Source organism: Coturnix japonica, chromosome 2 (assembly GCF_001577835.2).
Source record: "Coturnix japonica isolate 7356 chromosome 2, Coturnix japonica 2.1, whole genome shotgun sequence".
NCBI classification, from domain to species: domain Eukaryota; kingdom Metazoa; phylum Chordata; class Aves; order Galliformes; family Phasianidae; genus Coturnix; species Coturnix japonica.
Genome location: NC_029517.1, coordinates 16,327,227 through 16,343,365, shown reverse-complemented (window position 1 = coordinate 16,343,365; position 16,139 = coordinate 16,327,227). Strand labels below are relative to the sequence as shown.

The 16,139-nt window shown below is 42.5% G+C and overlaps 1 protein-coding gene across 5 annotated transcripts in view; it reads left to right on the top strand.

Annotated features, from left to right (window-relative positions):
• The first annotated feature begins 2,872 nt into the window (after window positions 1–2,872).
• MLLT10 (MLLT10 histone lysine methyltransferase DOT1L cofactor) overlaps window positions 2,873–16,139 on the top strand; it is a 107,326-nt gene continuing 94,059 nt past the window's right edge. For 2 of the 5 annotated variants that reach the window (XM_015853309.2, XM_015853306.2), the window contains exons 1-3: window positions 2,873–3,005; window positions 3,881–4,049; window positions 7,380–7,459. In XM_015853309.2, the coding sequence (XP_015708795.2) occupies window positions 3,881–4,049; window positions 7,380–7,459 (249 nt within the window). In that variant the 5' untranslated portion in view covers window positions 2,873–3,005. Of the gene's footprint in view, window positions 3,006–3,298; window positions 3,342–3,880; window positions 4,050–7,379; window positions 7,460–16,139 lie in introns of those variants that run through there. The other 3 variants (XM_015853308.2, XM_015853310.2, XM_015853311.1) reach the window with 3 other exon arrangements.

Genomic DNA, 16,139 nt, shown 5'->3' with positions numbered 1-16,139 from the left:
GAGTTTTCCCACTCGGCAATTCCAACTCTGATGTTTTCCAATACAGCACACGTTGTATGTAAAACCTCTGCTTTTTCTGTTACTCATGGAGGACTCCTCTGATGCTTACATCCAACCAATGATGTGCCTGTGCGAAGGAAAGACTTGTGCTTGTTCAATGCTTTGTTTTATTCACTGAAGTTACAGTGATTGTACGCTCTGTAGAGAAAAAGCAGCGAAATTTAAAGCAAGTCTGCAGATCCCAGCATTGTTGTGGGAAGTGATTAATGGGTACTAAAAAATTTAAGGTGAATATCTCTTTATTTTTGCTAACGAAGCTGAAGTGCCACGCAGTGCTGTGTGTTAACGTTTTCCTACCTTTTAAAATGCTTTCCATGTGGGAAGGGTAATTTTCATTCACTTACGCATTAGTTCTACTCAAAAAAGATCTAAAAAAAATATGGATACGTATCAGCCTGTTGTATGTTTGTTAGAACCAAACTTGTCCAGCTGTTAGATTCTGTAGGTTCCTTTTAAGAGAACAGGCTTTTCTCCTCGCATTTAGATTAACAATGAAATTATTCATTCTTACTCCCTGAATTATATTCCCCTCTAATTATTTTAATCTCTTATATATCACTGTAAGAAGGACAGGGTTCTTTTTTTCAAACAGAAAATTGGCCTTCTGTGTGGTGTCAGCGCTTATTAAATACTACAATCATAACAACATATAGGCTACAAGATTTTACCTTCTGATTCCGTAGCTGTTATGGGCTTAGCGGTTGCAGTATTTATTTAGTGGTAACGCATTTCTTTTCCTATTTTGCATTTCAAAGGTCTCCTCTAAACAATTGTTTTACGCAACTATTCAGAGGTTATCAAAATTTCCCCATCAAATATTACGCAGCACCATAAGCTGGGAGTCGTGGAGTTTCTTTCCGTTCATTTACATTCCCTCTATAGAAAGAACTGATCAGAAAGCCACAAAAAAACACAACGAATCCTCGATGAAGTTTTTCAGTGTATTCGATTTGGCTGAATTTGGACTAAAGCAAAGTTTTAAGCTGTTCACCGCTAAGCTGGTGTTCAAACACTCTCAGAGTAAAATATTTCTATCTGAGGACGATGCAGGGGGGGTTCTGGTGGATTTATTCTCAATTCCTCGGTGCGGCGTTCATCAAGTTGTTGCAAAGGAATTCATTTCTTGCTTTAGCGATGCATTTTTATAAAGCCAGAAATGGGGTTTCAGAGTCACTAACGTCAAAAACAGCCCCAAACTCAGCACTACCAGGAGCTGCACGTGTTGCTGTTCAAAGAGGAAGCTGCAGGAAAACCATCACAATTAATAATAAAAAGACAAAAAAACACCCCAAAAGCAGCGATAAAAAATGTACAACCGTTTGTTGCTCTACAAGCTTCACTGTCTGTATACATTCATCCAACAAATTAAAATATACTTTGTATGTTTTCCTTTCCAAAGAATATTTATTTTAATTTACCTGTCAGGGAAATAAAGGACAGATTTGCTGCTGTACCGTGTTTTTTTTTTCCCCCTTGTCAGGGTTAACAGAATCATTGGGAATGCTTTTTAAATTAGACGTCATTTTCTTGACACGAACAAGGAAGGGCCAGGAGGTGCATCTACCTTCAAATCATTTGCCTTTTTAAAAACACCGGGGGCTGTTGGGTGCTTTATTTCCTCACCCAGTAATTGCTCCCACCTGCAATTTTCAGCATATATTTTATTACAAGCCTTAAAAGTAATAAAACTGGCGTTGCACGTTTTATCATACAAATAGTTCCGAGTTCAAATGTGTGTTCTTTCCTGCTAAGATGGGCTGGTTTTGTGTGGGGTGGCTTTTTTGGGAGCACTGACTGCAGTATTTTACTCCAGCTGAAAGGTTCCACATCCCACCATCCTCCTCCCTTCGCTGTTTTTTTGTTTTTTTTTTCCCTGTGTGTTAAAAATGTCTAAACTCAGGGATATCGGAGCATGCATTTACAGAGCAACGTTACAGCGTGTCCCAAATGGCTGCGCTAATTGCACTGGGCTGGGCCTTCACGGAGGAAGCTGCCTCCATCACTCCCGTTGCCTTTGCCCTCCATTCTTCCTCTATTTATCTAATTTCACTTAAAACTTTCAGGGAGAGAAAAGAGCGTGACCCGAGCTGTCCTGCCTGCACTGCGGCTCTGGGGGTGGAGCTGGGCACATCCTTACCCAGATCCCTTCCTCCTGCTCCCACACACGTTAGTTACCAATGTATAAAACACATATATATGTGTAGGTCCAGGTAGCCACGCGTCCAGCAGTGCACACAATTTAGCAGTGATTTGTGCAGATACCGAATCGACTGAGCCGGCCTTGCAAAACTGTCACAAAAAGCACAAATTCCACGTGTCTGCCTTTTAGCACAACAGAGGTAAAGCAGTGGGGGCTTCTGGGCCCAACGCTAATACAGAAATTAAATAAATATATAGCGGCCCTGGGGTGGGTGAGGGCGGACCGGGCAGGGTTGCGTGCATTTCTGTGCTCCAGAGCCCTGCCAGCAGCTCTGGGACCTGCCTGGAGCTCAGGGCCGTTCTCAGCATGAGCTGTTTCTGCTCAACCAGCTTTGCGATTTTTTAATGTTAATTTTCAATTTTAATTTCAATACAATAGAAGAATTTTACTTAAATAAAATGATTAAAAAAAACCACCCCCTCGGAATAAATAAATAAAAACATTTCCCAAAGCGATGCCCGCCGGCCCCAAATCGATCCATCCCACGCATCCTCCCGCAGGGATCGCTCAGCTCCGGGCTCGGCGCTGTGCAGCCCGCGTTTCCCCGCGTGCTGCCTGCCCTTCCCGCAGCACAGCGGCTGGGCGCCGCTCCTCGGAGCGCACAGCGGAACGGAACGGAACGGAACGGAACGGCGCGAGGGCGGCGGGAGCGCGCGGCTGCCGCGTGCGCAGCGGAGGGGCCGGAGGCAGAGCCCGGAGAGTCGGGAGCGGTAACGAGCCGGTCCCGGGGCGAACGAACGGGACGGTAAAAACCGCGTGTGCGGGGCGGGAGGAGGGAGCGGCGGGGGCGACTCCGTCAGTCCCCTGAAGGGGGCACGAGCGGCGACATGGCGGTGGGAGCGGGGCGCATGTCTGCCACCTCCCCGCCCCCGCGCCGCGAGGGGAGGGGGGCAGCGCGGCGCCCGGCCAGCGCTCGCCTGGGCTACGCGGGGAGGCGGCTCGGCGCGGCCCGGCCCGCCAGCAGCCCCGGCAGCCCCGGCAGCCCCGGCAACGGGCCGCGGCGCGGGGAGCGCGGGGCCGGGGCCCGCCCGGCGGCATCGGCATGGCGCGCCCGGCGGAGGCGGAGTGGCAGCGCTCCGAGGTGGGTGCGGGGCCGCTCGGCCGCTCGGCCGGGCCGGGCCGGGCCGGGCCCTCGCTCAGGTGGCGGCCGGGCGAGGCGAAGCGAGGGGCGGGCGGGCCCGGCGGGGCCCTGACGCTCGCGCACGCTCTCTCTGCGCGGCGGTCGGGGCCGAGCTGGGGGTGGGGGTGTGGGGCGCGCGCTCGGCCCCGCGCACGTTCCCTGGGCGGCTCCGAACCATCGCGAGGCGGACCGGGCCCGGGCCTGCCCCGCGGGGGCGCGCAGTGCGCCTGCGCGCGGCCCGCTCTGCCCGCCGCCCGCTGCGCGCCGCCCCGCTCCGCTCCGCCGGCCGCCGCCGGGCCGCCCCGCGCTGAACGACGCACCCGGCCGACGGGTCGGGCGGGGGGGCGAGGAGCGGAGCTCGGCACGCGGCCATGGGCCACGAATCGTCGCCGTGGCGGCGCTGGTGGCGGCGGCGGCGTCGGAGCGACTGAGGGCGGACGGGCAGGGGCGAAGCGCGTGTGTGCGTGTGCGGCGCTGACGGCGGTGTGTTTAACCCTTAGATGGTCTCTAGCGAGCCGCTGCTGCTGCCGGTGTCACTGGAGGGCGAGTTCTCCACTAGCATGAAGGAGATGATCGGCGGCTGCTGCGTGTGCTCCGACGAGAGGGGCTGGGCCGAGAACCCGCTCGTCTACTGCGACGGGCACGGCTGCAATGTCGCAGTGCATCAAGGTGAGTGGGTGGGGGCCGCAACCTCTTCCCGTGATCCCCGTCACTCGGGCTCGTGTCCGCGATCCCGGCCGTCCCCCGCCCTCGTCTGCCTCCCGTGACACCCGCGGAGCCGTTTCCCTGCCCGCAGGCCCGAGTGTGACCCGGCCTGTCATCCCGCGCCTCGCCGTCTGTCTTTTCCCTCACGTGAGACTTCCTACGCTGTGACTCCCTGTGTTATGACTGGTACAGACAAGGAACAGCCCTTCCCAGTTTTCGTCCCTTCTCCCTCGGACCTCGCAGTGCTCGTGCTTCCCAGTCCTTTGCACCCTGCTGACAGCCTCACCTACTGCAGTCTGATGACTACTGAAAACTCCTGTCTTTGTTATTATCGTTATTTTATTTTTGCAGAGTTCTGTCCTAGCCTCTGTCCTGGTAGTTGTTGCTTTGTCTCTTCCTCTTCTCGATTCCTGTTGTCTCTGCCTTGCCCAAGTTAGATAAATTGCCAGCCAGTAGCTGAGCAGGGTTTGGGACTGGGAGGCAGCAGCGTGTAGGGACAGCTCAGCTGTCATGTGATTTCTGCTCCTGCCTGCCTTTCCCTGAATGTCGTTTGGCTGAGGTCTCCTGGTAGGCAGGGAGAGACTTCCTGTTGTGGTTGTGCAGCAGGAGGATGCCGGTCACAGCAGCCGGTGCAGGATTTGTTTGGATTAGTAAGACCGGTTGGTTGCTTTCCAGCTCAGCACAGGAGCTGGCGTGTTCTGTGTATCATTTTTGTCAGCGGGCTGACCCAAATGCTGAGAGCACAGGGACTGAGTTCTGCTGCTTACATTGTAAGAAAGGAAGTCACAATCACTTTTGCTTTATGTGTGACAGAACTAAGGAATAAAGTTGTAGTTTTTCGCTGTAAACTCCCAAGCAGTCACGTGAAATCCATGGTAGGTTCTCTGACTCCTGGATGGTAAATAAATGGGAGGAGAGGTAACATTCTCAGTCCAGTTTACTAGTCTGAATACCTGGTATGTGTGAAAATACTATTAACACATCTCCACTGCTTGGTCTTAAAATAAGATGACGTAGCTGTTTGTTGTGTGTATGTGTTCTCAAATAGCAGTAATAATTGAAGGAGACGTGCAGAAGAATTCAGTTATTCTTGATGCTGGAGTTCAGGCAGAAAGGAGCTGACGGCATCTGTGAAAACAGCCAAGTTTTGAATTAGATTTGTGTTGTTTTAAGAGCTGAATAAGGTTAACTGGTAAATGAATTGTTTTTGTGGAAACTTAGGATGATGAAAAAGAACAGCAGAACATGAATAGTTTAAGAAGTCATATCTGGACCACCTACTACTATTGTATTATGGTTAGCATCTTCCTTTAGATTTAGTCTCACTAATGATTTCAGTGAGCAAATCTGATGATAGCAGGGGTTGTGTGCTGCCAGTACTCATGTAGCTGAAAAGGTAACAAGAAAGGTCTGGTTTAGGAAGTATTCCTCAGAGAAAGGGAATTAAGTCAGGTACATGCTACACTTCTTTAAGTTCAGATCCAAACCTGAATTTGAATACGGAAGGAAGCACGCGGTGTCCTGCTTCTGAATCCAGATGCTGTTGTAGGGGTAGTAAGAAAAGGAGAACAGTTTGTTTTGATGTATTGGTAGTGTTTTCTGTTTTTAATTTGATGCGTTGTGTGAAGATGGTAGAAGAAACATGTTGATTCTAAATGTTCTTTTTGTAGTCTTTCTGCAGTAAAAGTAGTTGTCAAGGTAAAAGCTGGTGGTTCTCATTTGGAAATCAGATGTAAGAATTCCCAATTCTGGAGGTACTTTTACATTTGTACAAAGTACTTCACCTTTGCTCTTTGCCCAACTTGTGTTGCCTTCAGGTCTCGTTGGCAGCCCCATCTCTGAGTTGTGTTCTGCAGTTAGTTTTTTACTCTGCACTGCCTTCTGGTAATTCAAATGTGTGATTGCACGTTTGAAGTCTCCTGCTGAATTTATAGAGGAATTCAGTATCCCCCCGTCCTGTCTGTAGCTAATACAAATGCAACTAAAGCAAGATGCTTTCTCTCATGTTATAAAACTTCCTTGTACAGTGGAAAAGGGTTAGCAGGGTAGTTTGGTCTGTCAATGCTTGGATAATGTATCTGAAAATCTGACAATCTTAGTATGACTAAGTGTATGTACAGTATAGGAAATAGTTTCATTTACACTTTGTAGAAGGAAAGGTGCCTTGTGGAAGGGATAGATGTGTTGTGGAAGGAAAACTGTGTTTCATACTGTTGTTGCATTAGTTTGTTGTTACTTGTTTATACGGACTAGCACAAAACTAGCAGTGTTTTTGGATACAAACTAGAAGATAGCAATATGATCTCAACATTCCTAGTTAATTTAAGCTATTAATGTGTGATTCCTCCCCCAGATTTTTACAAATTTAAATAAAATATCCTAACTGGCAACTGAGGCATTAAAAACACAAGGTTCAGATTCATGATTGTGTTTTTTGAGAAACGTTCTTGGCTGTATGGGTTGTTAATAGTCATTAAAACCATGCAGATAGAAGAATGTAAGTGCTGTAAGCAAATAGTGATTCCATCGTTCTGTCAGGAGTTCTAACTGTTGCTCTGTGCATTTTGGATGTAAACAGCACCGCCAACTTACTAAACTCTTTTTCTGTTGAATTTCTTATCAGATTGTTGTATCAATGTACTATAAAAATACTGATAGTAGTCTGGCAGATAAATGTGCACATCTCGAGAAATCCCTTTCCTAAGGGTTTATGCTGTAGCCTGCTTACAGTTAAAGCATGAGTCATGATGCTCAAATTGGTTTCTATTTAAAGCTTCATATGAATTTTCAGGGCACAAAAGCCAGCTTTTTGTCATTGTTAAGTTTACTATGGAACTCCTACTTAAAATGGGTCATGTTATTCATAAAGTCTAAGAAAACATGGTTGTAACTAAGTGTACGAATGTGTTATGGCAAGCTCAAACTTTGTAAGTCGCTTTTGGTTTTCTGTTAAGAAAAATCTGTGCTACAGATGAAAGCTTGTAATTGTGAGGTATTTTACCTGTTCTGCTGCTGAATAAACAGCAAAACATATTGCATGTTAAAGGTATTGCTGCTTTTGAATTATTACGTTACTTAAAAATTAATTGAACCAAGCATTTTTTCATAAATCTAAGTGGAAGGTGATTGTTCTTGACGTCAAGTACCATTGTGGTAGAACTTGATGTGCGGTGCATAGATGTGAATTTGGGTTATTAATGTGAGATGTATTCATATGAAATTCACAACAAAGTGTAGCGTTGTGCTGTAGCGATCCTGCAGATTTGCTGAAATGTTGTCTCTTGTTCCAAACAGCTTGCTATGGGATTGTTCAAGTACCCACTGGACCTTGGTTCTGCAGAAAGTGTGAATCTCAGGAAAGAGCAGCCAGAGTGGTACGTGCTTTGTTTGTTACATGTTGCTGCTTATGAGGGTGGTGTGGGCAATGTTTGATCAGCCATCTCAGTAACAGTAGAAAATAGCTCTGCTTTCTGTCATAGTTACATCTAATTGCTATTCAAAAAAATATATATATTTTTAAAGCAGTCTTTAATTGTTCTTTTTTTCTTCAAACAACTGTTCATGTGGTTCTTTTCTTCTTATCTGTGGTGGGGGTCTTGTGTGTTTTTGTCTGCTTATTACTTTTATGGTTATTGTTCTAAATTTCAGGATCTAGTTCTTACTTTGAATTGGCTTTTGTCATACAATACTTCTAAATAAAGAATTGTGTTCTTTCATCCTCTTATTTATTTATTAGTGTTAAGTACTGGGGACTCAGGTAATCCTTCTGAGCAAAAAAGCCAACCAAGAAATCAATTACAACCCTCTTTTTTTTGTGATTACATGCAGTTCTATTCTGTTTTTCACCTGTATGTTATTAACTCAAGCTGCCATGATGTCAGGTACTTTCAGTAAGAGAGAATCATGCTCATCACTTACTACTTGTTCGTATTCCAGCAAAAGCTAAAATGAGGATGTTTTGAAAGACAAAGTTGTTTTTTTTTTTATCTCTTTAAAATCTTTCTATAAAAATCAAGGGATGGTTCATTGCCTTGGGACAGTGTGAACTATTTTTAGTTTTCAAAGCTAAAGACAAATAATGAGTATGAAACTGAGTTTTTAGTTCCATCAGTGGGGGGCAGGGTGTTTACATGAGCTGCTTGCTGTATCGTATTTTCTTTTCTAATATAATGTGCTATAAAAATGTTAGGAAGACTTCCCAGGGTGTGAATTTTTGGCGCAGAGTTGAACATCTTGTTCCTCTACTTCGTCCCATCTCACATCTAGTCATTTCCTAATGCGCTAGAATGTGTTTCCTACTCCTTCAGAGCAGATCTGTTGGTGGAAGCAAGAACAGATTGGAATCAATGTGCTCTCCAAATATTTGTCAACAGAAAATCAAAACCACCACCCTTTATAAAGAAAGGTCATTTTCTTTTTTTTCTTTTCCCGGGAAGATCGTCAGTAATGTGAAGTTTTAAGAGGAATGTTTTTTTTTTTTCTTTTCTTTTTTTTTTTTCCCATGTTGCTGAATTTGATATATTCAGTTTGACAACAGAAGAAAAATTATAGAGGGGGGAAAAGATGGTGGCTGGAAGGAAGGATTTTCTGGGTCATGACAGGAAATTCTCATCAGGATTTAGGGTGTAGTTATTCCTGTCTTCTCCTGACCCACTGTATGAAGGAGAATCGCATTGACTTCTGAAGTAAGCACTATTTTACTGTTGCCTGATAAGTTTATTGAGCTCACCAAAGACAATAGCTTTGATGGGCATTACACTGCTTTTCTTCGCTGATGGAACTTGTTAAGCAATCAGCTTAACTGAGTTCTCTCCCTTGTGTATTCAGTTTGTGTTTCCACTTTGTGTCTGGGTACTGTACAGTTCAAAAAGCTGTTTACTGATTTGTTTTTTAAAGAAAAGAAGAATTGCCTCTTATTTGTCATACAGCATAGGATTAAGTGGTTCTTAAGTGACCCCATGTTTGGGGTAGGGGTAAAACAGCTTTATAATAGTTAAGGTTTTAAGAACTACATGTATGTTGGTGAATTACAAACACAGTGCTTGTCTCTGAGTTGTCTTGGTCAAGTTCTTAATGTGCAAAAACTGAACTGAAAATCTGGCTTTGGTAGGAAAGCAGAACATTATCATTTATCAGACACAGAAGGTGTACCACACTTACAGAAGCGGCCCCTTCGTCATTGTTATAGGAGGTTGAAGCTTAATTTTTCTGTTTGCATTTTTGTCGAGAAATAAAACCAGAATCGGATTAACTGTGTCACATTGAATGTGCTTCTGCTTATTTTGAATCATTAAGAAGACCCAAGTCTTGAACTCAAGGCAGCTGTTTCCGTGCTGATGTGCTCAGAAAGATTTCTTATTGTTTTAAGCTGCAGTCAAAACAGACAAGTGTTATTTGCTTGCACTAAAGTTAGACTTGCTGTAACAAGTGAATGAAGCAGGCTAGCTCAAGAGCGTGTAATTTAGGTAGGTGGATCACTAGAGAGCTTAACAGCAGATTAGAAATCAGTTTCCAGTATACTTTTAGTCATTATGATGTTTGCCTTCATTTTCTTCTCTCTCTTTTTATTTTTTTTTTCCCAGCTAACCTGGTACACACTGATTGACAGTGGAACTGGTTGCTGCTGTGTAAGCTGTGCAAGCCTCCTGGCTGATTGACTTCTGTGTTTTTGATAGTGACGTTGTTGCCAGTATTCTGGGTTTTAGATGGTCAGCTGTTTGTTGGAAAGCAGATTGTGGTGGCTGAAAGCTCTCTCTTGTCTCAGCTCTGCTGGAGCCACAGTTCTGTGTGCGTGAGAGAAACTGCAATTTTGGTAAACTTAGGTTTGTTAATGGACATGTTGAGATGTCTGCTAGTTGTTTGACTTACAATCGCGCATACACTGTGTATAAGAATCAGATGAAGTAAGAAATAATTCCAGTATGCATTTTTTTACAATAAATATGAACTTTTTAAAATTTTTTTTTTAATTTTTTTAAATTTTTTTTTATTTTTGCTTGAAAAGCTCCTGTTTTTCCTTAGTGAGCTGGCTTATCTAACTGACTCAAGTTGACTCCCTTCAAGATAGGTGGCAATTGCTTCCAGTTTTGCTAATTTCAGCACCAACTGCTAGAGCACTGCAAAGGGGCATTTGTAATGTCTTTAGAACTTCTGAATAAAAAAACTGGGCAGGTACGAGTCACTGTAGGAAAAAAATAGTTTTAGGGTCTGTGAGAGGATGTGTGCTTATGAAGTAATATGTGAAAGGATTTAGGTCCTGGGTTGGGGAGCTGATGGATATGTATAAGTTCTTCAGAACATGGTAGTGCTGCTGTCCAGAGAGAGCCTAGAGAAGCCAAGTTTAGAATATGTAGCACAACTGTTCAGAAATAAACTTCTTCTCCCCATCACACTATTATGTTGAAGATGTTTTTCATGATAATCTTATTTAAATAATTATTTAATTATGGTATTTATAGGGGTAGAAATAGGCTGTGTGTTTTACTACAGGCTATTCTTCCTTCTGCTTATCATGAGGAAGCTGGAATAGTCCATGTGAAAGAGATAGCAGGCAGCACAGAGACATCTGACATTTACATAGTTGGCTTTTGTGTGGTCAGGCTTTTCGCTACATGGGTCCTTGTGGATGCAACTTGATTTAGAGAGACAAGGAGATCTTGGTGGTTTGGAATTCCGGGAAGCACAGTTTGTATCATACATGGGATTTGGATCGCTTACAGCAGAGCAAGTGAAGAAATACAGTGTTGATTTTTTATTTTTATTTTTCCCTCTGGAATATGTATATTATAAACACGTCATTGGATCTGGAAAAAAATGTTTGTACTCGGTTGAAATTGCTTAAGCTTGTTAAAGATGATGTTTTTTTTTTTCCTCTTGGCATTTCTGTATTGTTCTCCTTTATGGGTTGGTTTATGAAGTCAAGTGCAACACTGGCCTGGAACAGAGTCCTGACGTTTGTGTGATGCTGCTCGCCACCTGGATTTGAGTTCTGGGAATGAGTGGAGGGGGCTGTGACTCCTTGTGGAATTAGCCGCATTTGAGTAGTGTTCATCTGGATGTCAGCTGAGTTGAGGGTTACCGGAGTCTCGGCACTTGCATGTACTTCTTGGAATTTGTTGTGGAGAAATACAGACTGTGCAGTCAGTTGGGATCATACAGTACCTCACAGTTAGGGGTTCCAAGCTGCAGAAACACAGCTGTAATGTTTACCTCCAATGCAAATTCAGGTACGTTATGCTGTTGTAGGGATAGGTTTCTGCTGCAAGTCCTGCCAGGCCTGAGCTGTTCCTGCATCTGCTGCACAGATGATCCAAAGTCTGAGCACTTGAGAATAATTTTATTTTAATCTGTTATATAGCAGTGGTTGTAGTTTGCCTTTCTAGATTCCTTTTCTTTTTTTCTTTTAAAGCTTTCATCACGTGTCTGCAAGTTTATTATTGAAGAGCTGCTCATAAGGGTTGTATGATGTATCCATAATTCAACCCTCGCTTCCCCCCAGCATTTAAGTAATATAATATAACCATGCACGTAGCATTGCTTGCGTTTTGCAAGCAGAAGGAAGTGAAGGAGGAGGAAATGGGAATGCAGACTTTAGAAGAGCATGTAGGTTTGCAATCAGGTCTCTGACAGCTCATGCACAACAAGCTGCTGCTGCAGGAATGGGATCTTGGCCTGTGCTGAGAGTATTTTTTTGACGTGATGGACCTGTAGCTGTTAAATGGAATGTATATTGATAAATATGGTCACAACAGGGGGAACTAAATTTCAGAAGAAGAAAGTGGTTTGTAATGACTTGCTGCTTTCACTTTTTTTTTCCTTCTATCTGAAATACTGGCAGCCAAATAGTTAATTCCGGGATTAATTTACTGTGTTATTTCTGAAGGTACACCTTAAAATAATTCTTAAAAGAAATTTTGGAATGAGTGCTCTGTTTCGTGTATCCATAATTAATATTAAAGGGCAATTTTCTTGGACTATAATTACAAGTACTTTAGTAGTACATCGACAAGTAGTAGAAAAATTGCTTTAGTCTTGATCACAGAACAGAAAAATTACTTCTATTTGTCACTTGTTTTGTACACAGTAGTAAACAGTAAACTTCTGAATAAGAGGAGTGACTGCAAAATACAAATTACCAGAGTGTTTTTTTTTAATAAGTGCAGGAAACTACTTCTAATATCCCCACACTTCCTCTCCATTTAGAAGTCAGTGAATGTTCGTAGTTGGCTAAGTGGAGTAAGCTGCCCATCTAAAAATACATAGGCCTAGCACTTGATGTTTCTGCTTTTATTCTGAGCCCGTATGGATTGAGTGAGGTGTGTTTCTTGTCTGTTAGACCAGTGACTGTTGTTTGCCTTGAATGTCCTGAGTAGGAGAGAACAGTGTTTCATGTTCACATTTTTTAATGTAAGTAAGTATGGCAGACCTTTAACTTCATTGCACCGTGTCTCAGAAAAAGACCAAGTTGCTTAGGATCCTGTGTTGTCTGGTCGTTACTGTTAGTAGTACTGTTGACAGAAGATAACGATGGTTTCTGTACACTCTCAACTTGCCATTTTCATTGGAGGTATTGATTACAAATGCAATGTCACTGAAGAAATGGCTTCTTTGGTGTTGTTTAAAGACACAAAAATCTACTCATTTGCTTGAAGCAGTAAAAAAATACACATTAAAGCAATTTTCTTTAACCTTTGTTAATGTACCTGCTGTAGTTGACAGCACTGATGGCACCCTGGCAATGGCTGGTAAAAAAGAGGGACTTATAAAATTAATAGAAGATGATGCAGTTGCTGCCAGCAACTCATGTTTGATGAAATATCACTGCATTGTACATCAAGAAAATTTATGTGTGAAAGCTTTAAAAATGGGTAATGTCATGCAAATCGTCATCAAAGTTGTGAATTTCATAAAGTCTGAGGGATTGAATCATCACTAATTCCAGGAGTTGCTAAGAAGTACAGATGCTGATTATGGGGTCATCTTTTCTGAAGGAAGATGGCTGAGTTGGGGTAAAATGCTAAAAAGACTTTATGATTTGCAAAGTGAGAGATGGGCCTTTTTGGAATCAAGAGGAAAACTTGTGCCAGGATGGGAACATTAAAAGTGGCTCTCACGTTTGGCATTTTTTGGGTGGATTTGACTGCTCATTTAAATGAATTAAATGTGTGTCTTCAAGGTGAAAATCAGCTTATCTGTGCTATGTTTCAAACCATAACAGCATTTGAAATAAATCATGGCAAACCCAAGGTATGGCAAATAATTTCATGGGTTTTGGTGTGTTGGCTAAACACGGTCCTGTGAACAGTAAAAAATGTGCAGCCTTACTGTCTGTTTCAGTAAAGAGATTTGACAGTAAGTTTAAAGATCAAAAAATAAATTTAAAAAATCAGTATTTTGGTATATTTGTGATTCTGTTTTCAATCATTGTAAGTACATTACCTGTGAGTTTTCAGGTGGAAGGTATGGAGTTGCAATCAGACGTTCAACTCAAGAAAATTTTGGTCGTGTCTCTTTACCAGACTTTTATGCTCCCTATCTTACCAGAGAAAAATATCCTCCAGTTCACAGTCACGCCTTATTCATGCAATCACTTTTTGGCAGCGCATGTGTTTGTGAACAGTAACTATCAAAGATGGAGAGTAATATTTCATCAAAAATCTCGGGCAGATGCCTTGAGAGCTCACTAATAATTGCAACCACTTCAATTGAACCGGACATCGATGCATTGGTTTCATAAAAACAGGATCAAATATCCCACCAGTTTTATGTTTTTGTTTCTGTTTTATATATTTTAATTAAAAAAAAACATAAAAAAGAAAGTTTTGCTACTTACATACATTGACTATATTGTAGATTTTATATGTGGCCCAAGACAACTCCTGTCCGCTGAGTGTGTGTGGCCCAGGCAAGCAAAAATGTTGGACACCCATGAAATAATCAAAATGTCCTGTGGTTAAATGAGTAACTAAAATGAGAACAGAGCCTAAAGCAAAATGTTTTCTGTCACTGGAAATGCCTGGTGCTTACACAGATATGTTTTGTGATCACTGATTCTGTTTCCTTAATTGATAAAACTTTGTTAAATCACAGGCAGAAGTATTCTATACAGTGCTTCTCAACTCCAGGGGTCCTAAAACGTGCACTAGGATTTTGTACCTTGGAATTTTTAGGGTCCAGCTCTTACATGTTCCAGGAAGACACTGAAGAGAACCAGTGCAAACTCGTATTTCTTTGGCTGATGATTGAATTGAGATACTTTCATCCTGATGCTGACAGTAGCAGGACACGGGGAAATGATTTTAAGTTAAAAGAGGGAAGATTTAGGTTGGATGTTAGGGGGAAGTTCTTCACTAGGAGAGTGGTTAGGCCCTGGAACAGGCTGCCCAGGGAGGTTGTGGATGCCCCGTCCTTGGAGGTGTTCAAGACCAGGTTGGACAGGGCCCTGGGCAACCTGATCTAGTAAAGGTGTATGTTTGGTGTTTGGTGGCCCTGCTAGGCAGGGGGGTTGGAACTACATGATCCTTGAGGTCCCTTCCAACCCGGGTCATTCTGTGGTAGCAAAAGCTTGTGTGGCTGATTGGAAATCCAGCCAAATATGACACGTATTTGTCATAGTCTTCTGATGCTTTCCAGTAAGGATTCATGTGTGTATTTTAAATTTTGTGTATGCTTATAGTTTATGTTCCTGTGACATCAGGACTTGGTAGTCATAAATATGTACTGGGAAATACTTGGGACTTCTGAGGTTGGAGTAGCCACATCTCAATATGTGCTCTATGGAGCTGGGTGTCATTGGTAATGGTCAGTTGTGCTGTGTGTTATTTCTACCTTATGTGTATTGAGTTAAAGTATGACTGACTGTCACCTGTAGTGTACACTGAGTGGATGGTCTTGGAAGAATGCTGATTTGCATGTTGAGTGCCTCTAATCTTCTTGTCATATGCAGTAAATTTATTGCCTGTAGTAGATGTCGTTTGACAGAGCTAACTGAATCTGCATATGTCTTTATCTGATCTCTTGATAAAGCAAACTAGATTGAGTCTCTGTAATTTATCCAGGTATAAAGCCCCAAATACTCCAGGTAGTCAGTCTGTTTTTCTCTTAACTGTCAACTGTCTGCTTAAAAAAAAAAAAGTTTTCTCCTCCTCCTGGGACATTTGACTGAATAGAAATGGGGCAGAGATTTGGCAAATTTGTCAGCATCGAGAAATGATTATTTGAAGAGGGAGATGACTTAATTTCTTAAGTTGTCAAGTTGCAGAACATAGCACTTGGGAAGAGAAGTGTGACAGTATGCGTTCGTTTGCTCTATTAGTGGTGTCAGCCAGTTGGGGATTCTTGAATGCTTTCCCTGTGGTAGTAGGAGATCTTTTGGTTTCTGTTGGTTCTTTGCTGCAGTATATAAATACTGGAGCCTGATATGAATCATGGGTTAGAAACACTGGAACTTAAGTAGTTTTTGTTTGCCTCTTTTTAGATATCTTGGTTTGAAAAATTGCGTAGTTAGCTGCTTGCTGGCTTTTGCTTAAAATAGTTGTATGGTTGAAAGCTATTATTTATAGAGACATTTAAGATAAAAATATAGAAGGTGGACACTGGGTTTACGAATAAGGTCATAATTCTGAAATACTGCAGGTTGAGACTATTGATAAGGTATCTTACTATCGAGCTGTAGTTTAGAAACTGATAAATAAAGAAATGTGGATTTGGTTACATGACTGTCAGATACATTATATAGATAGCATAAATACTGTAAGTTGTGTAGATAACAGTGCTGACTATCTGTGTTACATGGGTAGCAATGTTGGCTGGGCTGTATGTTCCCGTAGATGCTTTTGAAAAAGAGGTTATGTATAATTAATCCTTTTTGCTCTACTGAACAATGAAAAAGAGCACCGAGAAAAAGAAATCTTGACTTTAGTAAGTACTAGTAAGCAAAGGTTTGAAAAATCAGAGGTAATCTCTGATGGGAGGTTTGAAAGTACCTAATTAGTTTGAAGGAAGAATGATCAAAAATATTAATAAAACATCAGAGTAAAAAGGTAGGCTGAGTTT